Source organism: Pelmatolapia mariae, linkage group LG1 (assembly GCF_036321145.2).
Source record: "Pelmatolapia mariae isolate MD_Pm_ZW linkage group LG1, Pm_UMD_F_2, whole genome shotgun sequence".
In the NCBI taxonomy this organism is placed as follows: domain Eukaryota; kingdom Metazoa; phylum Chordata; class Actinopteri; order Cichliformes; family Cichlidae; genus Pelmatolapia; species Pelmatolapia mariae.
In genome coordinates this window covers 1,485,968-1,512,119 of record NC_086227.1, presented here as the reverse complement: position 1 = coordinate 1,512,119, position 26,152 = coordinate 1,485,968, and the positions used below count along the sequence as shown (strand labels likewise).

At 42.8% G+C, this 26,152-nt stretch overlaps 1 protein-coding gene across 5 annotated transcripts; it reads left to right on the top strand.

The window, feature by feature from the left end:
• The first annotated feature begins 19 nt into the window (after positions 1-19).
• On the top strand, positions 20-14,635 carry sirt3 (sirtuin 3). 5 transcript variants are annotated; one of them, XM_063469733.2, is made up of 8 exons: positions 36-429; positions 514-565; positions 2,529-2,708; positions 2,813-3,045; positions 3,140-3,240; positions 4,316-4,477; positions 5,027-5,236; positions 7,873-14,635. In XM_063469733.2, exons 1-8 carry the CDS (start codon positions 336-338, stop codon positions 7,894-7,896), a joined length of 1,056 nt encoding a protein of 351 aa, XP_063325803.1. In that variant the 5' UTR covers positions 36-335; the 3' UTR covers positions 7,897-14,635. The 5 variants fall into 5 exon arrangements, with proteins under 5 accessions (XP_063325820.1, XP_063325803.1, XP_063325812.1 ...); XM_063469750.2 differs by lacking the exon at positions 7,873-14,635 and having other exon boundaries at positions 20-429; positions 5,092-5,230; XM_063469742.2 differs by lacking the exon at positions 36-429 and having other exon boundaries at positions 514-605.
• Positions 14,636-26,152: the final 11,517 nt, after the last annotated feature.

Here is a 26,152-nt window from a genome sequence, read left to right as displayed (position 1 = left end):
GAGGCGTTTTGGTTTGTTTTTTTTATTGCTAGCTAAGATTTTCTGTAACTTAAGTTGTTTGGGTGCAGTCAGTCGCCTTATGTTTATTGCTATGGGATATATTTTTAATAAGCAAACGACGGATAAATTATAAAGGGCAAGTTTATGCAACTGAAGCTAGGTTGTAACGTCGTATATTAACTGTCAAAAAGGAGGTCAAAGGACACAGTTCTGCAGGCAGTCATTCTATATAGCTATTTTCAAAGGAGCTAAAATCGGCTTGTGTAAAACGGTGACAGCAAGAGCCATGCCGTGAAAGTGTGCGTGAAGTTTATTTTGAACCCTACAGCTTTGTTATGGCTTCTTCTGTTAGCTGCTCGTTGTTATTGTCACCTGCCAGACTCTGTCGAAGTCTGCGGTCAAGAGCAAGCTGGACGCTCTCCGCTAAAGGTTAGTGCACAGAGAGAGCTCAAATGATGCAACACAAACTGCACGTATGACCGATTATATTTGACACAAGTATTGTTTTTCTAGGCTTCGATCAAAGGAGCTCGTTTCCAAGTGAAGGTGCAGCAGTTCTGTCCAGGTACCTGCATGGATACAAGAAACATGACAGCGGAATCCAGGTGATGCAATATAGGCATCACCTGGCTGTCAACGCTGCATGTAGCGATATTTTTTGTCAGTCCAATGAGCATTACAACTATAGGGATGCCGTGTGATGTCCTATTATGAGTTACTCTGATTCTCGTTCCTAATGTTGGATCAGTGGGAACATCAGTGTATCTTCTCCAGTCCCTGTGTCGAAGTGTCTCTGGGAATGATTCTGAACTCCGAGTTGCCCCTGGTGTATCCATCAGAGGGTGTGTCAATGACAAATTAAAAGTGCTTGTGTATAGTGGTGACAGCGCCTCCTGTATGGAGAAACAACTTGCATACATTGCTCAGGTGTGATTTTCTTCCATACACTCTTCAAATGTCTGAAGGTTCCATGGGCCCTCTGCCCTTTAGTTCTTTCCATAGATGTGCATTTGGTCAGGTGATTGGCTGGAGTTTCCAAACACTTTATTTTCTTTCTCTGAAACTCCCAAACACATACTAAACAACGTAGTGTATGCTGTGCAGTGCAGCGAGGCATGCTCAGACATCTACACTGGAGAGAGCAAACAGACACTTCATAAACGTTCACATTTTGGACAGAGAAGACAGGTAGTGACAGAAGCCATCCTTGAACAGAGGGCGGGGCTTATACAACAACAGTCTGCCACCTATAATCCAGTTTTGAGAGCCCTTCCCAGGCGCCTTAACAGTGTCACATCTTGTGTCAGGTCATCTCAGTAGGTCACATGATGGGGCAAGGTCCCACAATGGTTTCCCCTGAAACGTCAGCTGATAATGCCCCACACCCTTTCTTTGCACCTTGGCTCATGTGATGAGGCCCTTGATCAACACTGGGTCAACAACCCTCTTAAGGGATAACTCCAACTAGGGCTTAAATACTTGTGACTCTCCACGATTTGCCCTTAGAACTGAAGAAGCTTCTCTGATGAGAGGTGAAACACCTTCAGGAAACTTAAAGAACTCCAGTCGCTTTTCTTTCCAAGCTCATTAGACCCCAACAGTGCTCACTGGAACCTTCAGTAGTTTAGAAACTCTTCTGTACCCAGTGCCATCAGTATGCTTTGCAACAACAAAGCTGCAACAGTCTTGAGAGAGCTCCTTGGTTTTATCCCTCATCAGATGTTTATTGTGTGATACTTTGGTAATGAGACACCTTTTTATATGACACCAACAGGGACTGAAGCAGCTGATATTATTTGCACTTTCTAACTGACAGAGTTCAGCTGCTGTCATGACTTCATGTGTTTAGTACTTTTTCCCTGTCTCATTATTTTTACACATAACTTAATTTATGGACATCTACGCTTTGATTTCTTTGCATGTGTGGATGAGTTCTTACCAACATCTGACTTTCATGTCAATAGCACTGTGCCAGGAGTGACGGACCTGACCACACGTTTCACTTTCCAGCACACTTCTGTATTAGGTTGCTGCTTTCCGAATCCCCGGCTGCAGCTTTTCAGCTGCCAGCCACACATACACAAGAACAGCCTCACGACCCAGTTCATACTTTCTAAGCAGGTGTGTCGGTCTCCCTGCAGCTGCGCCACAAACAAACAAGCACCTTTAGAAATATGTTTACTTAGAAAATTGGTGACATGTTCAATACTTACTAAACCCGCTGTATGTGAAGCACAAAGTGTTTTGAGTGCTCAAATTGAGTAGAAGGGTGCTATGTAAATGGCCTGTATTTGTATAGTGCTTTACTTAGTCCCTATGGACCCCAAAGTGTTTTACACTACATTCAGTCATCCACCCATTCACACACACATTCACACACTGGTGACGGTAAGCTACATTGTAGCCACAGCTGCCCTGGGGCTCGAACCGGCAGCCTTCCGATTACAAGGCGAACTGCCAACTCTTGAGCCACGATCAGGGTGATCGGGGCGATCGTGGCTCAAGACCAGCCGTTTACTTTTTCCCAGACATGCACGATCCCTCTGCTGGACTCAGACCCGAGGGTTTTTCTCCCACGGTGGAAGTTCGTCAGCTAAGCAGCAGACCCTGGAGGATATCGCAAAGAGCATCCGGGAGCAGCAGTTCAAGAGGGTCGTGGTGATGGCTGGAGCTGGGATCAGCACTCCCAGTGGCATCCCAGATTTCAGGTAATATGGCTAGCTGTGGTTTCCTGCCCTGGCGTCTACCCATATCAGTAAAGACAAGGTGCATTCTGGTCTCGATCAACAGTTTCATTTGGATTCACTTGCAGGTCTCCAGGCAGTGGTCTCTATGACAACCTGCAGCAGTATGACCTGCCTTATGCCGAGGCCATATTTGAGATTAGCTTTTTCCACCATAACCCAAATCCCTTCTTCGCCCTGGCCAAAGAGCTGTATCCAGGAAACTACCGCCCCAACCTGACACACTACTTTGTATATCTGCTTCACAAGAAGGGTCAGCTGCTCCGGATGTACACACAGAACATTGATGGCCTGGAAAGACGTACGAAGTTTAGTTGTTTGACATAACCGTGCATCACAGAGACGGTGACAGTGAACTTGATGTGCTTGTTTTCTGTGTTTATGCCTCTTTCTAGTAGCAGGGATTCCTCCTGAGATGCTGGTGGAGGCCCACGGCACGTTTGCCACGGCCACCTGCACCGCTTGCTTGAGGAAATATGAGGGCGAGGACCTCAGAGTGAGTCAGAACGCACTATTGCATAAAAATGATTCAGAATTTTATTTTTCGTTAGTTTATTTTGACAAGTTGGATATTTGGGATGTAATGAACAGTTCTACTCATACTGGTGACACATTTCCTCTCAGGGCAGCTTCTGGCTGTAAATTTCATGTTGCTTTCATAGCTGTATTAGTAGTTCCAACTTTGAAACTAGTACACCGACACTAGATGATGGAATTTTAAAATGCCAGAAAAACCTCCAAAAACAACCCTACATTCATCCCTCAAAGTGTTTTTAGGAAAACTCAGGACAGTAGGGTCGTGAGATTTTTAGAGGTGAATGGAATTTTTTCCCAGTAATCAGTGATGCCTTCAGAGATGTGAAAGTTACCTGTGCCATGTGAATTAATATAAATCAGGGTCAAAGTTTCCTCCGTGCTAAGGGCTCTACGTGCCTCACTGTATCAGAGATCGCAGACAAGCCTGAGTTTTATTCTGTTTTGTTTTTTATCAAGTGTTGGTGTTGTGAAAAATGTCCTTGTTGTTTGTTTTGATTTGATAGATTTTTTTGCTAAACAAGCAGGGAAGAAAGCAGCGCTTCTTAAGTTGGAATAAACCAATGACCAGACTGAGATGTTGAGCAGCTGTTCAGCACATGATCAGGATACGTGTAGTGTGTGTTCCGTTCTGATGTTCAGAGTCTGTGTTGCTGTAAGACCCAAACATCACGTCAACTGTGTGGATTTATGCTTTCTTCAGTTCCTCTGTAACAAGGATTTTGTTTGTTTGCCCTGCAAGTTTCAGATGAGCTGAATGCATTTGTGTTTTTTCTGTCAAGTAAAAAAAACAGGCATCTGCTGTCTACAAGAAATATGTTTTTCCCTCAAACTTGTACAGGTGAACTTTTGAGTTCTTATAATTCATTCAAAGAATTTGCAAATAAGCAATTCTTTCTTTCTTTTTTTACTGGATTTTTCAGGTTGTATTTTCATTGAAATCTGGTGTATTTGTGTCATACTCTGATTAGTTTCAAGCATTTAGTTGGAAAAAAAATCACTTGTAGACAGTAATTTGACATTTTGTGTTTTGTTAGCCAGACGTGATGAGTGGGACGGTCCCCAAGTGTCCCACCTGTAAGGGCGTGGTGAAGCCGGACATCGTGTTTTTTGGTGAGGAGCTTCCACGGCACTTCTTCAAGTATATCACAGACTTCCCACTGGCAGACCTGCTGATCATCATGGGCACATCACTGGAGGTGAGCTTCAAACTCAGGCAGGAAACACACTACCTTCACACAGTGAGGCCTGTAAGTGTTCGGATTTTAAATCAAACAATCGAAACGTGATTGTTCAGACTTTCATTCAAGGGTTTAAACAAAAGCGCTGCGTTATGAACAGAAGACCTGTTTAGGAGTCACAGCCATTTTCAGAGGCTCAAAAGTAACTGGACAAATTAAAATCAGTTTAAATATAAGAATTGTTACAACACTTGGGTGAAAGTCATTAACTAACATGGATATAACAGCAAAATAACAAAAAATGCTTCTTTGTTCAAATACTTGATGCTGTTTAAAAAAGAAGATGTGAGGAAGTAAAGCTTGGCGGGTGAAAAACAACGTGGCTCATCTTCTCTTTGAAATGTTTGGTTGGTAACTTTGTGGTATGATAAAGTAACCACAGTATAACCACTGCATGTCCATGGCACCCTCTGTTACAGCTGCAACATGCACATGCAGTGTCACTGCATCATCTACATTCTTGTTTGAGGGTTCATAAAGGGCTGCAGTTAACTCTTTGCTCTTTAGGTGGAGCCTTTTGCCAGTCTTGCCGGAGCCGTTCGCAGTTCTGTGCCCCGTCTTCTCATCAACAGGGACTTGGTGGGGCCGTTCACCTGGAGCCGCCGGCCTAATGACGTCGTGCAGCTGGGTGATGTGGTGAGCGGTGTGCAAGCTCTGGTTGATGCTCTTGGCTGGACTCGGGAACTCGACGCTCTGATGGCGGCCAGCACTGAGGAAGTGAGTGCGTCATTAGCTTTTAGTTCAGAAAATCACATCAAAAATCGTCACCTTCCGGCTGCCTTGGGCCTTTTGGATAGTTTTCTGGCTTCGTCCCAGTCCAAAGACATGCAGTTAGCCTGGTCAGGTTCATTGGTGATTCTAAATTGCCCACAGGTGTAAATGTGAGTGTGAATGGTTGTCTCTGTGTTAAGCAGACTCGCAGCCTATTGAGGGTATACCCTTCTCGTCACCACGCTGGGCGGGCGGGCGGTGTGGACACCCAAGTTTGTGAATGCAGTACCTCGAGAACAAAGCGACGTAGGAGTTTCAGATTGATGCCATGGTGTCCCTGAAGGTTCTCAGTCATCCAGGTCATCATAGTCTAAGGAGCTTAGAAAGAAAAGCGTCTGGGACTCTCCACCACCTCTCTGCTGAGAGGTGAAACGTCTTCAAGCAACTTAAAGGAGTCCAGATGCTTTTCTTTCCAAGCTCCTTAGATTGATACCATGGGTGTATCTACTAAAAATTGTTGACCAGTTTGAATCTTAGTGACCTTAACTTAAAGGTCAAGGTCAGAGGTATGTGATAACTCAAGAAGGAAGTCAGCTAGGATTTGAAATTCACACCATAGGTGCATCCACTAGGAGGCCTCGGGGGACCACTGCCAGTGTTTTTATGTTATGAGTTATGGTAAATGTTGTTATTTGGTGCCTTTCTCTAACTGCTTTCTACTGCACTCACCCAGTCTCACATTCAGACAGTGCCTTTATCTATTTGTCATTAACATGTGACACAATGACTGCATTGGGACAACTCAGGGTTCAGTTTCTCGCCTACTGATACCATCAAAGAAACCATCTGATTGGTAGATGACCTGCTCTGCCACGTGAGCAATAGTAAAACATTATTTAACCAGAATATCTACTAAAGCGGACCAGATGTGGTCATTTATTACAAATGATTTGTCATTAAACTCTAGCAGAGGAGCTTTGAATGAGTCGCATTTTTAAAAAGTCTTAATTTATCTCATATTGGGCCTTTCATCCTTTCTTATGACATCTTTACCTTGATTGGCTGCCCCTGTTTCAAGTAGTCACAGGGTTTACTTGGACAACTTGCACTACTGAAGTCTTGACCTTATTTAATAATAAAGAATATACCTGTGAAAATAAATGAATAAATAAACTAAATAAAAGGAACACTTCAGAAACTCATCAAATCAAAAAGATGGTGCTGGATCTCTCCTTGGACTGGATAACGTATCAGGAAGCAGAGGATGAAAGGACGCCACGCTGCTTGATGGATGGAAATAAAAAAGATCAATTATCAAATTTAACAACCTACAGAGGTAGTTTGATTATTTTAAAGACACTCTGAAAGTAAAATATGATGCGGCAGGCTAGTACCGTTTATTAGTAGTAGTTTTGACGAAATTTCTTTGCAGCAACTCAAAATGGTACACAGTGGTTTGCCACATGCTTGTATGCAAGCCTGACAACATTGGTACATGTTCACATTGAGATGGGTCAGGATGTGGATCAGCTCATCGCTGAGCTCCTGGACAGTCTGAGGAGAAACCTGTCAGATTGGGATGGACTAAAACATCATGTCCCAGAGGTTCTACTGGGTTTAGGTCAGGCGAGCGTGGGGGACGGTCAGCATCAGTTCCTCCATCCAGATCTGCCTGCATACTCTCATACCACAAGAGGCTGGAGGAATCCAGGACCAACTGTACCAGTGGAGGGCCTGACTGTGGGTCCAAGGATTTCATCCACATAATGGCAGTCATGGTGCCGTCGCCTAGCCTGTAGAGGTCCGTGCGTCCCTCCAGCCCAGCAGCCATGCTGGATGATGATAACGTTCTCCACAGCTTCTCCAGACCTTTTCATGTCTGTCACATGTGCTCAGGGTTAATCTGCTCTCATTTGTGAAGACCACAGGGTGCCATTGGTGGAGCTGTTTTGATATTCAATGGATGAATCACACGCCATGGTGCTGGGCAGTGAGGACATGGTCCACTAGAAGATGTTGGGCCCTCTGGCCACCCTCATGAAGTCTGTTTCTGATGATTTGGTCAGAGAAATCACACCAGCGACCTGCTGGAGGTCCTTTTGTAGCTCTGGCAGTGCTCATCCTGTTCCTCCCTGCACAAAGGAGCAGATACCGGTTCTGCTAATGGGTTAAGGACCTTCTATGGTCCTGTCCAGCTCTCCTGCAGTACCTGCCTGCATCCTAGAATCTCCTCCCTGCTCTTGAGACTGGTGTTGGGAGACGCAGCAAACCTTTTGGCAAAGACATGCATTGATGTGCCATCCTGGAGGACTACCTGTCCAATGTCTGTAGGGTCCAGGTATTGCACTGAGCTACCAGTAGTGACCCTGACCCTAGCCAAAGGCAGGGGTGATAAAAACAGTCATAAAAGATGAGGAAGGAAAAAGTGTCAGTGGTGTCCACCTGTAAAACTATTCCTGTTTTGGGGGTTGTCTCATTGTTACCCCTCTAGTGCACCTGTTGTTAATTTTATTAACTCATTAACAGCGCTCTCTGCTACTGAACTGATCACATCAATATCCCAGAAGTTTAACTGAGCACAGTATTGAGCACAAGTCTCACTGAAAACTTCACTAATCAAACTGTGTGTACTTTCTCTGCAGAGTGCACCAAAAAAAGAAGAGTGACACAAGTTCACAACATCAAAAAACGAGGTTTGACTTTACATCAAACACACAAACTGCAGGATCAAGTCCAGAAGACTCGAGGTTTACCAGGATTTTAAAAATGGGATCAGTGGAAACTATCAGACTGGTAGATGAAGAAGTTGTATAGTGGAAATGCTGTGTAATTAATGCTCAGTCAAATATGAATAAAATAGTGTATAACAAAGTTTTGTGTGCAGTAGAATTTACTCTGCAGTAGCAATATTCAGTACAGCACACAGTATTGTACAGGTACAGTACTCACTGGTACTTTATTAATATCTACTTTATTTTATTTGTAAATGCACAGTTGACAGAGCCAAGCTATCCTGTTAATGTGCCAGCTTTATTTTCACCTGCTGTCTCAGGGAGGTTATTGGCATGAATGGAGCCTTTTTCATTGGAGAGTATGAATCCCGAATTCTCCTGCTCACCATCTTCAGATCTTGCTTAATGCTAGACTGAGTTAAAGACTGAAACACTGATGTAAATCAGTAAGAACAGCTCACAAATATGGAGTCATACCAACAATGAAAGGCTGTGTAGAATGTGAATTAAAGGGTAAAATAGGGATTATTCTTCACAGACGGATTAATCCACACCGAGTGTGTGCATGTGTGCGTCGATGGTAATGAAGTAACAGTCATTGTACACAGTTGGAGCTCTATGTCAGAGAGATCGTGGGTTCTGATACACTCATGACGTCAATTCAATGTTATGTTTGCTTTTTGGTAACACTGCCAAAAAATTAGGGATAAAAACAGTTATTAAACAGCAGAGGGAGTAAGAGGGCAGCCTAGACTGTAACACACTCCTGTTTGAATCCTGCTGATTGCTGTAAAGAATAATGGGAACTCCAGCTGAGACCACATTCAACTACTCTGTTTAAAATATAATTAAAAATGAAAAAAGGAAAAGTTTCTTTTTTCTTTTTCTTTTTTTTTGTCTGTCCCATTTGGTTCTTTAGCCGTCAGAATTGTTGTCTGACGACCAACAAGGATACCCAATGGATTTATTTTGCCAAATGGATCATCACAGCCTTGCCGTATTGGTCCATTTGATCGACCTTTGTTGTTATTATTTATTTTATTTTATTTTCAGTTGTTACAGACGGGACAGACATGACTGGGGGATAGGAAAGGGAGAAAGAAAGATGAAGGAAAAGAAAAACAGAAGGGAAAAGGGACAGTGAGAAAGGGCACTTAAAAAAATCTCCTGGATCACCTGTTGAGAGAAAAAGAAGAGAAAACAAGCAAAAAAAAGCAAAGCAACATACTAAACACAACACCATCGCATTAATCTAGCTAAGTGTAAACAGCAGTAAATACTAAATATTGAATGTTGTTGTGTAGCACGCAGGACCGACAGCGCACAATGTGCTTGGAAATAGCAGCTAAGAAAGGTGTAGTTTATGTCTACGAACAGTGAACACCCGTGTGCACACCTGTGTGGATCAGCGCGCTTGTATACAAAAGGTTTCTCCATGTAATGGTCTTCTAGAGGATGTAGAGAGCCATAGCCCCGTCCCCCAGAGCATGAAGCAGGCATGGAGGAGATCCAGGCTCCAGACATCCAGAGGCCCCAGAGAGCGAGAGCCCAAGGAGGACCACCGGAGGGGCATCCGTGCCACCCTCCTGGGAAGGGCTGAGGAGAGCCCCAGATGAGGGGTCACCCAGTAGCCACGGAGCAGAAGCCAGAGGGGGCTGCAGTGGCGTGCCTGCCGGCTCTGCCGGCAGCCAGCTGTGCCAGAGTGCACCAAGCCGCAGGCCCAGAGGCCGGAGGCTCGAGGGCCCCCTACGCCCCGGAAGAGGCCTGACCGAGCAACAGGCACCAGGCCCCGCCAAGTAGTCACCGGGATTGAGCTGGTACATACCTGAGCGCCCAGCCCCAGACACCAAGAACCACCAACGCACCGACCCCTGAGGGCATCAGTCACCGGCAGGGAGTGTGGAGAGGGGAGATAGGCCTCCACACTTTGGAGGGCCTGGGAGTTCCCAGGGAGGTGGAGTCTAAGACCCGACCTGACATATAGACACAGACAAACAGGCACATACAGACACAAACATGCATTCCCACCCTCATGCACACATATACAGACACTCAGCACTCACCCAACGTAGGGATAGACATACATGGACATGTATACACAATCACACTCCCCAAACAAACTCTATACCCCGGGTCCAGGTACCCTCACCCCCAGAGGGGGAAACGGCACCTAGACTCAGGAGATGTTACCCTTCCCCCCGGGGTGGAGGCAAGCAGACCGCCCCAGGCTCCGCAGCAGCAGGGACATGTCTCCCCTGCACCCTGGTGACACACCCGCACCCCAAGGCCCTACTTGTGTGGGTGGGTGTGTTGGAGCAGGAAGAGGGAGGCAGGCGGGGATGGGGAGGAAAAGAAGGGAGGAGCAAGATGCCCCTCCCTGGGGCCAGCTCCCCCGCTGAACCCAGTAGGCACCCCCGTCCTTCGGCACCCACCAAGGCAAGGGAGCCCAGGCCCATCCAGATCGGGGCCTACGGCAGCAGGACCGCCCAGCCCCACAGGACCCGGGGCAGCCCACCCGACCCCACCGCAGAGGAAACTGTACCCACCCCAACATTCAATCATCTCCCAGACTGCACAAGACAGTAGACACCCAGGTTAAGTTTGTTCTCCACCTCTCCTATGTCTCTCCCCCACCTGCAGAGTGGACTTCTGCAAGGATGGAACAACCTCCCTGCCAGTTGAAGAGCCCCCCAGTTAGGCCGATGTGCCAGAGGCCCCCTGCGCCAGGGCTGAGCCCCCGTGCACCCACCCGCCCACAACCTCGGCGACACACCAACAAGGACCTAAGCCCCCAAGGCCCAGCCAGAGCCCTAGCACGGAGGCGAAGCACCACCGAACCCCAAGCCCCCACGCCTGCCCTGGATCCACTCAGGGGCAGCCAGGCTACCAGGCCAGTAACCTACGTCCGCCAGTACAGACCATCCCCCAGCCCCGCTGCACGCAGCCACGAGGAGAACACCCTCTAAGAGCAACCAGAGCCACTAACCAGGTTATGACCACAACCCCAAGGTTAAGCCCTCCAGGGATAACGTCCCTAGGGGTTCTCCAGGCGCCCTAAGCCCGTCCCAACCTCCACATCAACCACAATAGCGAAGGCAGGACCAAACCATGACCCCCCACCCCCGCTAGGTGATGAAGCCGATCAAAGGAGCCCAGAGGGATTGATCTAATGTGGTGGCAGAGGCTGTCTCGAGACTAATGTGATCTATTAGATGTCTGGTGTATTGCCTTGACAGTGTGAGCAGTTGTTGGAAGATGTAAAGCCCATCTTGAACATCCGATGACCAGTATAGTGCACTCTATGTAGTATTTTGTATGGTATTAATTGCAGACTGGGATTTTTAATCAATTTAAAGGTTTTTAAGCAAATCTGAGACCAGAAGTTTTGGTCTAAGCTTACTGATAAATCTGCTTCCCACTTTGCAATAGGAAGGGATATTGATTCATCTATTTTAGAAAGTGTTCTGTATATTTTAGACAATAATTTAGGGGATTTAAGAGTAAGAAAGTGTACCGCGCTTGGTGGTGTTTGCAATTTAACTTGACGGAGGTTAAATTTCTTTTTTACTATGGATTTAATTTGTTGATATTCTAAAAATCTTTTCTTGTTGATCCCATATTGTGGAACTAGTCTTTCAAATGGAATAAAGTCTGTTCCTTCTAATATATGTTCTAAGTATTTAATTCCTTTACAACTCCATTCTGGAAAATTAATCATATTTTTGTTTTGTAATATGTCAGGGTTGTTCCAGATAGGTGTACGTTTGCATGGGATTAGTGAAGACTCCGTCATTTTTAGAAACTCCCACCATGCTGTCAGAGAAGAGCTGATGTTGATGCTTTTAAAGCATTCATGTCTTTTGATGTTTGAGCTGATAAATGGTAGGTCTGAAATTTCTAGATTATTACATAGTGCCTGTTCTACATCTATCCAAGGTTCATCTAAGAAGGTGTGTTTAAACCATCCTGAGATGTACTGAAGCCTGTTGGCTAAAAAATAGTGATTAAAGTTAGGCAGATCTAATCCTCCTTTATCCTTGGTTCTTTGTAATGTTTTTAAGCTGATACGTGGGGGTTTATCTTTCCAAAGGAATTTAGAAATATACGAATCCAGAGATCTGAACCAATTTTGTGATGGTTTGTTCGGGATCATTAAAAATAAGTAATTTATTTTTGGCAAGATCATCATTTTTATAGTGGCGACCCTTCCCATGAGTGATATGGGTAAAGATTTCCATCTAGTCAGATCGCCTTCTACTTTCTTTAGAAGTGGGATGTGGTTTAATTTAGTTAAGTCTGAAAGCTTAGGAGAAACATTAATACCTAAATATTTTATATTTCCAGATTGCAGTGGTGTAGGAGAAGAATTATGGAAGGAGCAATTAATCGGAAGAACTGTAGATTTTGACCAGTTAATTGAATAATCTGAAACTCTTGAAAACCAGTTTATTAGAGTAATTACCTCAGAAAGGTTGGTTTGTGAGTTTTGCAGAAAAAGCAACACATCATCCGCATAGAGACTGATTTTATGTTCTACGTTCTTGCATTTTATGCCCTTAATTGTTGTAGCCTGTCTAAATGCTGCCGCTAGTGGCTCAATAAAAATTGCAAACAGTGAAGGGGAGAGTGGGCATCCCTGCCTGGTGCCCCTCAGGAGACAGAAGCTGGAGGATGTCTGGTCATTTGTTCTGACACAAGCTGTTGGGGAATTATATAATATTCTTAGCCAGTTTCCAAAACCAAATTTGTGTAAAGTTGCAAATAAAAATTTCCAGTTAACTCTATCAAACGCCTTTTCTGCATCTAGAGATAATATTGTGGTTTCAATGTTTTTGCTGTATGAGTAGTCTGTTAAATTAAGTAATCTACGTGCGTTTGTTGATGAGTGCCTACCTTTTATGAAACCAGTTTGGTCAGGATGAATTAAGAGGGGGGGTTATTTTCTCTAATCTTTTTGAGAGGGCTTTGCAGATTATTTTGAGGTCTACATTTATAAGAGATATTGGACAATAGCTTGAGGGAAATAAAGGGTCTTTGCCTGGTTTTAGCAGGAGACTAATGTTGGCAGAATTCATATTTGGTGGTAGTCTGCCATTTTCCTTGATTTCCTGCAACATTCCGTGGAATACCGGTGCCAAAATTGTCCAGAATTCTTTGTAGAATTCTGCAGGAAAGCCGTCTGGACCTGGAGCCTTATTATTGGGCATACTTATCAGCGCTTCCTGGAGTCAGTGGCGAATCCAGTGCCATTGCTTGACTGTCTAGTAATTTTGGAAGAGTTACGTTGTCAAGAAACTGATCAATTTCATTTTTAGACGGGTTTGTTTGTGGTGAATATAAAGTTTCATAGAAATTCCTAAAAATGTTGTTTATTCTTCCAGGGTCATATATTGTGTTTCCAGATAAATCTTTAACAGACTCGAGGTTTACCAGGATTTTAAAAATGGGATCAGTGGAAACTATCAGACTGGTAGATGAAGAATTTGTATAGTGGAAATGCTGTGTAATTAATGCTCAGTCAAATATGAATAAAATAGTGTATAACAAAGTTTTGTGTGCAGTAGAATTTACTCTGCAGTAGCAATATTCAGTACAGCACACAGTATTGTACAGGTACAGTACTCACTGGTACTTTATTAATATCTACTTTATTTTATTTGTAAATGCACAGTTGACAGAGCCAAGCTATCCTGTTAATGTGCCAGCTTTATTTTCACCTGCTGTCTCAGGGAGGTTATTGGCATGAATGGAGCCTTTTTCATATAGTTAAAATAAATTTGAATTTAATTTTCATGCAAACATCTGATGTTCCCAGATGTTTGCATGAGTAAACGGGTTACATGTGTCTGTGATCTGATGTGCATTTGCACAAACTTAAACTCCTTGCACAAACGAACAGGCAGAAGTTGCTCTAAAGAAGTGATTGTCAAATGTTTGGGACACCTCATTTCAGAAACTGAAAAAACGACACTATTTTTATTCATCCTTATTCTGCTGTCACACTAATGAAGACGGTGGCTGGAGGCCAGCGCGTGACCAGTGCTTCTGTGACCGTGTGCAGTAAAATTGCAGTCTTGTTGCCTTTAAATGATCAGTTCGAGGACTGGGTCCAGCTCTGCGACCACTTGCAGTTAGTTGCAGTCTTCAAAACACCTTTGGTGCATCAACATGACAATAAAACAGCAATAAGATGGAGTCTGTCTACTATCAGTATGTGACTCAATGCAGTCAAGTTGCCAGTTAAAGCCAAGCTGTTTGTCTGTAACTGGCAAACTACTTACATTAAAAACGTAACAGTTGACACAGAAATGACAACACAAATAGTGACGCTTTTGCAGCAGGATGGAGGTATAACTGCTCAGCAACCTTACTCTTATATTGGAATACCACCAGCCTGCAGCCAGAGGAGTCGAGTCCCCTATTGCAAAGAGACACATCACAAACAAGTTGCACTCACAGATTCAGACTGATTGCACCATTTTAATAATCTGTCTGTTTATATATCTGAGAGTGATTGTAGTCAGTCCAGATTGTTTGAAGACAGATTGCCATCCTGTGCAACCACATACATTGATTTCTCAACTTCTGGGTAGTAGTTGGTCTCCACAAGTATTTGGTCACCAAATGTGAAAAGATTCAATACAACCACCAAGTTTTCCTTGCTGCAAGGATGTTGCCGTCTACTTTTACTCTAGAGCAGGGCTGGGCAACTCCAGGCCTCGAGGGCCGGTGTCCTGCAGGTTTTAGATGTGTCCCTGATCCAACACAGCTGATTCAAATGGCTAAATGACCTCCTCAACATGTCCTGATGTTCTCCAGAGGCCTGGTAATGAACTACTCATGTGATTCAGGTGTGTTGACCCAGGGTGAGATCTAAAACCCGCAGGACACCAGCCCTCGAGGCCTGGAGTTGGACACCCCTGCTCTAGTGTGAGTCACCAACAAAACAGATTTGAATAAAATGGAGTATAATAACGTCAGCAAACAGTTGACGTCTATTTGTCATTGACATGTGACACAATGACTGCATTGGGACAACTCAGGGTTCAGTTTCTCGCCTACTGATACCATCAAAGAAACCATCTGATTGGTAGATGACCTGCTCTGCCACGTGAGCAATAGTAAAACATTATTTAACCAGAATATCTACTAAAGTGGACCAGATGTGGTCATTTATTACAAATGATTTGTCATTAAACTCTAGCAGAGGAGCTTTGAATGAGTCGCATTTTTAAAAAGTCTTAATTTATCTCATATTGGGCCTTTCATCCTTTCTTATGACATCTTTACCTTGATTGGCTGCCCCTGTTTCAAGTAGTCACAGGGTTTACTTGGACAACTTGCACTACTGAAGTCTTGACCTTATTTAATAATAAAGAATATACCTGTGAAAATAAATGAATAAATAAACTAAATAAAAGGAACACTTCAGAAACTCATCAAATCAAAAAGATGGTGCTGGATCTCTCCTTGGACTGGATAACGTATCAGGAAGCAGAGGATGAAAGGACGCCACGCTGCTTGATGGATGGAAATAAAAAAGATCAATTATCAAATTTAACAACCTACAGAGGTAGTTTGATCATTTTAAAGACACTCTGAAAGTAAAATATGATGCGGCAGGCTAGTACGTTTTGACGAAATTTCTTTGCAGCAACTCAAAATGGTACACAGTGGTTTGCCACATGCTTGTATGCAAGCCTGACAACATTGGTACATGTTCACATTGAGATGGGTCAGGATGTGGATCAGCTCATCGCTGAGCTCCTGGACAGTCTGAGGAGAAACCTGTCAGATTGGGATGGACTAAAACATCATGTCCCAGAGGTTCTACTGGGTTTAGGTCAGGCGAGCGTGGGGGACGGTCAGCATCAGTTCCTCCATCCAGATCTGCCTGCATACTCTCATACCACAAGAGGCTGGAGGAATCCAGGACCAACTGTACCAGTGGAGGGCCTGACTGTGGGTCCAAGGATTTCATCCACATAATGGCAGTCATGGTGCCGTCGCCTAGCCTGTAGAGGTCCGTGCGTCCCTCCAGCCCAGCAGCCATGCTGGATGATGATAACGTTCTCCACAGCTTCTCCAGACCTTTTCATGTCTGTCACATGTGCTCAGGGTTAATCTGCTCTCATTTGTGAAGACCACAGGGTGCCATTGGTGGAGCTGTTTTGATATTCAATGGATGAATCACACGCCATGGTGCTGGGCAGTGAGGACATGGTCCACTAGAAGATGTTGGGCCCTCTGGCCACCCTCATGAAGTCTGTTTCTGATGATTTGGTCAGAGAAATCACACCAGCGACCTGCTGGAGGTCCTTTTGTAGCTCTGGCAGTGCTCATCCTGTTCCTCCCTGCACAAAGGAGCAGATACCGGTTCTGCTAATGGGTTAAGGACCTTCTATGGTCCTGTCCAGCTCTCCTGCAGTACCTGCCTGCATCCTAGAATCTCCTCCCTGCTCTTGAGACTGGTGTTGGGAGACGCAGCAAACCTTTTGGCAAAGACATGCATTGATGTGCCATCCTGGAGGACTACCTGTCCAATGTCTGTAGGGTCCAGGTATTGCACTGAGCTACCAGTAGTGACCCTGACCCTAGCCAAAGGCAGGGGTGATAAAAACAGTCATAAAAGATGAGGAAGGAAAAAGTGTCAGTGGTGTCCACCTGTAAAACTATTCCTGTTTTGGGGGTTGTCTCATTGTTACCCCTCTAGTGCACCTGTTGTTAATTTTATTAACTCATTAACAGCGCTCTTTGCTACTGAACTGATCACATCAATATCCCAGAAGTTTAACTGAGCACAGTATTGAGCACAAGTCTCACTGAAAACTTCACTAATCAAACTGTGTGTACTTTCTCTGCAGAGTGCACCAAAAAAAGAAGAGTGACACAAGTTCACAACATCAAAAAACGAGGTTTGACTTTACATCAAACACACAAACTGCAGGATCAAGTCCAGAAGACTCGAGGTTTACCAGGATTTTAAAAATGGGATCAGTGGAAACTATCAGACTGGTAGATGAAGAAGTTGTATAGTGGAAATGCTGTGTAATTAATGCTCAGTCAAATATGAATAAAATAGTGTATAACAAAGTTTTGTGTGCAGTAGAATTTACTCTGCAGTAGCAATATTCAGTACAGCACACAGTATTGTACAGGTACAGTACTCACTGGTACTTTATTAATATCTACTTTATTTTATTTGTAAATGCACAGTTGACAGAGCCAAGCTATCCTGTTAATGTGCCAGCTTTATTTTCACCTGCTGTCTCAGGGAGGTTATTGGCATGAATGGAGCCTTTTTCATATAGTTAAAATAAATTTGAATTTAATTTTCATGCAAACATCTGATGTTCCCAGATGTTTGCATGAGTAAACGGGTTACATGTGTCTGTGATCTGATGTGCATTTGCACAAACTTAAACTCCTTGCACAAACGAACAGGCAGAAGTTGCTCTAAAGAAGTGATTGTCAAATGTTTGGGACACCTCATTTCAGAAACTGAAAAAACGACACTATTTTTATTCATCCTTATTCTGCTGTCACACTAATGAAGACGGTGGCTGGAGGCCAGCGCGTGACCAGTGCTTCTGTGACCGTGTGCAGTAAAATTGCAGTCTTGTTGCCTTTAAATGATCAGTTCGAGGACTGGGTCCAGCTCTGCGACCACTTGCAGTTAGTTGCGGTCTTCAAAACACCTTTGGTGCATCAACATGACAATAAAACAGCAATAAGATGGAGTCTGTCTACTATCAGTATGTGACTCAATGCAGTCAAGTTGCCAGTTAAAGCCAAGCTGTTTGTCTGTAACTGGCAAACTACTTACATTAAAAACGTAACAGTTGACACAGAAATGACAACACAGAAATGACAACACAAATAGTGACGCTTTTGCAGCAGGATGGAGGTATAACTGCTCAGCAACCTTACTCTTATATTGGAATACCACCAGCCTGCAGCCAGAGGAGTCGAGTCCCCTATTGCAAAGAGACACATCACAAACAAGTTGCACTCACAGACTCAGACTGATTGCACCATTTTAATAATCTGTCTGTTTATATATCTGAGAGTGATTGTAGTCAGTCCCGATTGTTTGAACACAGATTGCCATCCTGTGCAACCACATACATTGATTTCTCAACTTCTGGGTAGTAGTTGGTCTCCACAAGTATTTGGTCACCAAATGTGAAAAGATTCAATACAACCACCAAGTTTTCCTTGCTGCAAGGATGTTGCCGTCTACTTTTACTCTAGAGCAGGGGTGTCCAACTCCAGGCCTCGAGGGCCGGTGTCCTGCAGGTTTTAGATGTGTCCTTGATCCAACACAGTTGATTCAAATGGCTAAATGACCTCCTCAACATGTCCTGATGTTCTCCAGAGGCCTGGTAACGAACTACTCATGTGATTCAGGTGTGTTAACCCAGGGTGAGATCTAAAACCCGCAGGACACCAGCCCTCGAGGCCTGGAGTTGGACACCCCTGCTCTAGTGTGAGTCACCAACAAAACAGATTTGAATAAAATGGAGTATAATAACGTCAGCAAACAGTTCTTTAGAAAGGAGACGGTGTGCAAGAAAATCTGGCTCTTTTTCTTTTTTAAAAAAAAGGCCGTTTCAGGCGGTTTAGCTGCTGCTGGTGTTTGTATTGTGTGTCAAACTGAGTATCCACATGAAAAGCTTCAGGGTTCTACTGTCAAAATTAAAATTGAAACACCTCGGCAGCTTCGGTCATCTCGAGGATGACCTCTGTCAGCATCCTGTTCCCCGTACTAAAACCCAGTCTGTGTTGGTAATAAAATGCACCCAGTGCTGTGATTCAGAGGTGACACATTAAGTCGAGAGGTTGTCTCTCACTGCTATCGCTGTAATAAATGCAGCATTGTTGTGTACATTTGGGATAACTGCAATGAAATCTTACAGAACGGCTCCAGTAACATCATAATTTGTTTTTATACAGCTTTTATTTACTCTTTCATTTACAGTTTTTAGGGGAGAGAAAACTGAGTTAACGTTGCTGAGCTCTTCATAATGTGCAGTGAGTCGGGCTTTGTATTTGTGCACAACATTACAAATTTGATCAAATTCAGCTTTAGCTTTTTAAATCCAGCTCTCACACCTCACTCCAATTTTCACCTCCCGTTTCTCCTCAACCGTGGAAGAAATGTGTTTTATGGTGCTGCTGACATTTGTGTAACAAGAAATAGAGCTGATATCATCTGCTGCAAGGCTGTAATGTTTCCCTCCTTTCATTCTAGTCTGTGTGCTTCTTAAAGCAACTGAAGTACGCAAGTCAAATCTACTGCAAGTGTCATTCGGCCCCACATTCATAGGAATGGCAATGCATTTAATAACCAAACTCTTTTTTTCTTTTCTAGTTGTGGTTTCAAAAAATAGAGTAGAGTAGAGTAGAGTAGCCCTTTATTGTCATTGTACATGTACCATGAAATTATGGGGTCTTGTTGTTACAGTGGGGTCAAAAGAGTAATTTTTTAAAAGTTTGTTCAGAAATATCACAACAACAATTTTGTAGACTAGTATAATAATCTTTTGCAAACAACTGTAGTCCTTAGCTGATGAGTCCAACCAACATTTAGGGACAACACATCAACGCTTTCCCTTACTCATTGAAATCCAGTACATGCAGCAAGGGGGCCATTCTGCATTAGATCAATGGGAAGAACAAGATCTGGGCAATCAACACCTACGCCCTGCCGGTCCTCAGATACCCTGCTGGGATAATCGGCTGGGAAAGGAGGAAACAGGAGCTACTGACAAGTTGCTAAAGCTCCTTACCATGCATGGAGGGTGTGGTCCCTGGCTCAGCTGCAGGGGAGGGGCGGTGCCAGGGAGGTTGGAGGGTCAGGTGGAGATGCTTTGTGCTGATGATGAAGAAGAGGGAGGGTACAGCTAACTGAAAAGTTGTCTGACGTGGGTGCCGAGACTGAAAGTGTCACTGAGTGATCAATAAAACGCAACCTGTCAAATGTGAACACAGTGTGCTGGGTCCCAGTCATTTACAGAGGGTTTCACATCCAGCACCCTGAGACTGTAGAAGCAGGAGGCTGAGGACTAGTGAGTGTCAGAAACACTATCCATGATGAAACAACAAAGATCTGTCGGGACAACCGAGGAACCCGAGAAAAAAGAGGAGCAGGAACAGAACTGGCACCTGAATGGCATGTACACATAAGAAGTGACTGATATCGAGCAATCCTACCGATGGCTGGATGAAGTCTGACTGAAACGCAGCACTTAGGCACTAATCATGGCGGAACAGGAACAAGTTCTAAGAGCAAGACTAAGCTCAGTAGAGGCCAGTGTCTACCACATCACGCAAGACCCCAGATGCTTGCTCTGTAAAGACAATCCAGCACACAACAGCAGGGTGTAAGATGCTAAGAGGCAGGGCATGCTTGGAATGGCACAACTAGTGTACAGGAACATCTGTCCCGAGTATTGCTTGGAAGTCCCGAGGTCAGAATGGGATCAGCTAGCAAGCTAAGATCTTGTGGGACTTCCAGATACAGATGGATAAACTAGCAAATGGTTAACCAACCAAACATGGTTGTGGTGGACTAGCAGAAGAAGACCGTAGTGATAGATGTAGCTATGCTAAGTGATAGCAACAACAGGAAGGAGGTGCATATATGGTCATATTTGGTCATACACACGCATACATAGACCATTTTTTTTATAATTATTTCTTTTGGTGTGAGTTTAACATTCCTGCATAAAATCTGTAAGCAGTTTAAAGTAAAAGGAAAGACAATGGTTAAAGCAATTAAATAAACTAAAAATGAATGACAGCAATAATAGCATGTTGTATTTGCAAGGTTTCTAATTTATAGAAACTTTGTGGCAATGAACAGGTTCATGTTGGGGACTGGGGAGTGCAGTGAGGAGTCATAGAAACAGTCCAGCAGGTAAAACAAACAAGCTGACGTTTTTTTAGAAACGGGAAAATTACCAACAGCACCTCCAGCTCAGGGCACATCCATTTATAGTCTTGGGAAACCTGGTCCTAAGTGGTCGTCATGGAAGAGTTGCAGGCAAAAAGCCATAAAAAAGAAACAGCAGTTGGTTCCCTGCGATTAAGTCATTATTAGCTCTAAAATTAAAATTATATTTCTTTCCTATCAGGTCTGTATTTCTGGTTGTTCAGTACTCTACTTGATGGTAGGGAAAGATTATCAGTAGAGGTATGCTGATGTTTTTGACTGATTGTCAAGGTAGCACAGTACACTGTTTAACCCAGGAGACAAAAAGAGTCTACTCAGGATTATTGATGCTCACAAAGCAGGAGAAGGATATGCAAAGTTATCACTGTGTTTCCAAGTGTCACTAAGTGGAGTGGGAAGAATGATCAAGAAATTTAAAGAGCCACAGAGTGGAGAACATGCCTGACAGAGTAAAAGATTTAAAGTCTGTGAACTAGTGAGAGATGTGTCCAAAGAGCCCAGAACAACTACCAGCACACCAGCTTAATGACTTGGACAAGTCAGGAGCGGTAGTTTCAAGAAGATAATCATTTGAAACCTGTATAGGAATATACTGTGAGGTTGCAATACTTCATTAAGCATAATCAAAGATTATCTGTATCTACCAGATCATTTACCAGACAGTAAAACACCCCCCAGGAACAAGTGCTTTTGGGCAGTTTCCTCCTTTTAAGCAGCTCATACTTACAAAACTCACAGAATTAAGATTTATAACTTTCTTTACTTCTTTCTCTAAATCTGTAACTCTGTGCTTATTGGATAATCAAACATGTAAACATGCTGTCATTGAAGGTGCTTGATTCTAACGTGTTTACTAGTGTTTGATTGTTTTTAATGTGGTATATGAATCTGTTTGTTTCATGGTCACATGTCACATGTTTGGTTTTGTTGATTTATCAACCTGCCAGCGGCTAAATCTGTCATATTTACATGATGAACTTAAACACTCATGTTAATAAATATGCATATATATATATATATATATATATATATATATATATATATATATATATATATATATATATATATATATATATATATATATATATATATATATATATATATATATATATCCCTTAGAAATAAACATAAACATGAACTTCTGCAGAAGAGACTCCTCTACGTTTGCACAATGGAAGTAAAAGTAGAGACAAAAGAGAGAAGGAACAGTGAGTAAAGTAGAAACGGGGGAAAATAAAAAAACAGTTGAAATCATTATAAATGATGTTGAAATAATAAGAATATATGAAAGTTAATGAAAACTTTAGGGTGTGATTATCGACTGTGTTATATGTTATATGTGAAGACTTATATAAACAGTGTAAAACCAAACATGTCCTTTCAGTATGACATGAAACTAAAGACATCTTCAATCAAAACTCGTACACATGCTGTGTTGTCCTCTGATAGCTGCAAACACCACTGTGTGTAAAGTTTTATGGATGATAAATGGGAGGATTATTATGAGCCAAGCGACAAACTGTTCATTAAGCTTAAAATTTGAAACTGCAATCATAATAAAGAAACAATAGAAAGCACAAAAACATTTATTGAAAACAAAAGACTGAGGTTGTGTAGCTCTTTGTATACATTTATATTTGTTTACCACTTTTTAAAACTGAAGTATGATTGTTTATAAAACAGGTTTTTCAGTTGTTTAGTAGTTATTCTTAAATTATTTTATTTGATCTTTGTTTTCAGTAAAAACTGTTGCAGTCTAGAATCTTCTGTTTGAAAAAAGATAAATAAGCTTAAGAAGCTATAAAAAGACTTTTTGGTCAATAATGTGTTTTTTTTTTTTCTTATTTCACATTTGATTAAATTTCTTTGTTGTCGACACTTTATTGGTTTTCTTTTCTGTAGAAAGAAGTCATCATTCACTGATTGTGGCTTTTTCATTGGAGCATCTGCTGACATTTTCTCAGTTTTTTAACATGAATATTGTTGGGACAAAACTCCCAACAGTGCCTGGTGACTAGCTTCTGTTACTTTTAGAAACACGCGAGATGAAACGCGGACGATGGAGATGTACCAACTGTGTTCTCTTCACGGGGAGATAATCTGTACGGACCCTAATGTTCAATTTGCACATCTCAGTTGGGTGCCTATTAAAGGTATATTTTTACACCTGGTGTAAGACATTTTCCTTGTTCTAATTACTTTGCCTTTCATTTATAAGAAATGATACTGGGGAGTTAAAATTGTGTCTGTTCAGTTTTCTTATTCAGTCCACTCTGTTCCACTTTTCTCTCAGAGAGATAAAAAACCTGCACTGCACCTCGTTTAAATTCAGGGATTACTAAACGAACAAGGACTCACACTGCTCCCTGTGCTGTGATAGGACCATAGAAAAGAACAGAGGAGGCCATGTGATTCTGCTGTTGTTGCTTTTTAAATTTAATTGAATTTATATATTTGTATCTCCAGTTTGAACATAACACTGGAGCTTAACTGTAAGTTTTGAAATGACAACAGAACCTGGGATTTAATTTACACAACATGACCACAGAGAAGCTACAAGACAAACATCTACACACACACACACACACACACACACACGCACACACACACACACACACACACACATACACACACGCACACACACACATACACGCACACACACACATATAGACACACGTGCACACACACATACACGCACACACACACATACACACACGCACACACACACATACACGCACACACACACATATAGACACACGTGCACACACAAGCTGATTTTGCAGAGACATGGGAAGATGCCCAGCAGCACCTTTAGCTCAGAGTTAGCAGACACCAGAGGGACTTCAACACAACCATTTATAGTCTGGAGTAATAATGTGAAATATGATTTCCATGGAAGACTTGCAGCCAACAGAACGTTCGTCATATATGGAAATAAAGACAACGAACCAGCTGCAGCAGCTGATTCTCTGGACTTACAAGTCGTAATACTAAATATGTGACTCTCAGAAAAGCATTTAAGATGAGCGTCTGTGACTGGGAACCAGCTCAGTGTGTAGCCTGTGTCTTGGCCTGTGACAGCTATGATAGGCTCCGCCCCCCACGACCCTGAATAAAGATGGATGGATGTAGTCTGTGTTCAAAGGTGAAACAGAGAGAATGAGGGAGTCTTGGTACTACTTGTCTTACTTGTCTTAGTGCTAAGAAGTAAAGACGGATTAGTCTTCCTCACATGGGGAAGTGGTCCAGAATTCATTTTGCAACATGCAGAATCAATATTGAGAGATATTCTCTAAAGCCCTAAAAATACTTGTTTAATGTTCTCCAAGATGACAGAACAACCTAGATGCCACAGCTGAAGTGCAACTAGGAGAACTGGTGTGGATTTAAAAGGTGCTCACACAAAATGCTGGGGAAATCTTTGGCTGCCATCGGGATGATGAAGTGAAGCTGGTCAGCCAGACACAGATAACAAAACTATTAAACCGCCCACAATGACACACAACATGACCAAAAAGACAGAAAGCTATCTGAAAGAGAAACAGGAAACAGGTCCTAAAAAGAGACATGACGGCCTCAAAAATGACTGAATGAGACAAAACGTCCTTATTAGGTTAATAACGTTATTAACCTAATAAGGACGTTTTGTCTGATTCAGTCGTTCACTCATACATGACTATAAAGAGAGAGAATAGCCTGAAAAAGAACAAAATAATAACAAAGACATGACAACCTCAAACAAAATGACTACAAAGAGGCAAAACTCCCTCGATTATAAACAAACGACTACCAAAGAGCCTCAAGAATGACTGCAAAGTGGTTACAAAAGTCTCATCCTGCCTAAAGCTGGGCATACACAGTGCGATTTTGGGGTAATTTTGAGCCGATTTTTCAGTCGTGCGACCGTTTTAGGGATCGGCCCGAGTTTCGCCTTAATCATCGTGCGTCGTGCGTCGTGTAGTATACGTGGGGTAACGAGTAGCAATTAACACCTCACGACCAGCTCCCGATCATCAATCGTTTGGTCTCATGAAAATCAAACCTGTTTGATCATGAGGGCGTCACCGCAGCCTCTCACACTGCGCACGCGCAAACACAGAAATGGAAGTGAAAAGACGGAGCAGCGCGGCGGTGCAGCGTGTGATCTGGACACAAGCGATGGAGGCACAACTTGTAGAACTTTGGCTCATCTCAGCCTCTTCGATGTGGCCTCACAAAATTATCACGACCACAACAACCGTGAAAAGAGTTGGATGGACTTCGCTGCTCAATTATGTTTTTCATTAGCAATTTAGCAAAGTTGATGGTGGTGGTAGTGTGTGTCTCTCTGTGTGTGTGTGTGTGTGTGTGTGTGTGTGTCTGTGTGTGTGTGTGTGAGAGAGAGCGAGAGACAGATATTGTGACCTTCTAACCCCTGCGAGTCAATCGTGCAGTTTGAGCAGGAGCTGAAATAATCGCACAGAGTATGCTCAGCTTAAGAAAGATGCAAAATGATTTACTCGAGTAAAAAGGACACAGCTTATTTTCTGAACTCCACCTTTATCAAAAACTGATTTTTACAAATGACACATGCAGTACTCAGTCACTTCTCTGTCCATGAGAATGAACTAAAACCACATCTGGGATGTGGTCTGTGTGCCTGGAACGACGTGTTCTAGCACATCCAACGATGCCATACACCCACCACGCCAACCTCAAACCGAGCTGATTAGATTTCAGATGAAGGCCACTAAAGAAGCTTTTAGAAAGATGGAACATTTTATTAGAAAGGTTCCCACTTAAAATGTGGATGTGGCATACAGTAGGCACAGTCAGTAACAAAACACAGAGTGGTAATGATACCACTCACAAAACGTGGAAAAACTTTCTGTGAGCTTTCATTCAGCATCAAGCACACTGGAAATATACCAATGACCAAATAAAATTACAACGTCTACAGCTGTTTTTAAGATTTTTCGGCATTATTCAGCAATAATGTGCTTTAACTGGAATCTTGTGAGACAGCAATAGTTGTTTTATCTTATATTCCCGTAATATTGCTCTAGGAACAATAACAATATTAGCATGGTTTCTTACATTAACAACAAATACTCGTTAAAATGGCACACATTTTCATTATATTATGCCTTGAACCAAACCAACAAGAATGTCTTCTTACAGTATCAGAAAACTATTGTAATTTTCTTCCCCTTACAACATGCATTACAATCATACTACATATTATGTGTCTAT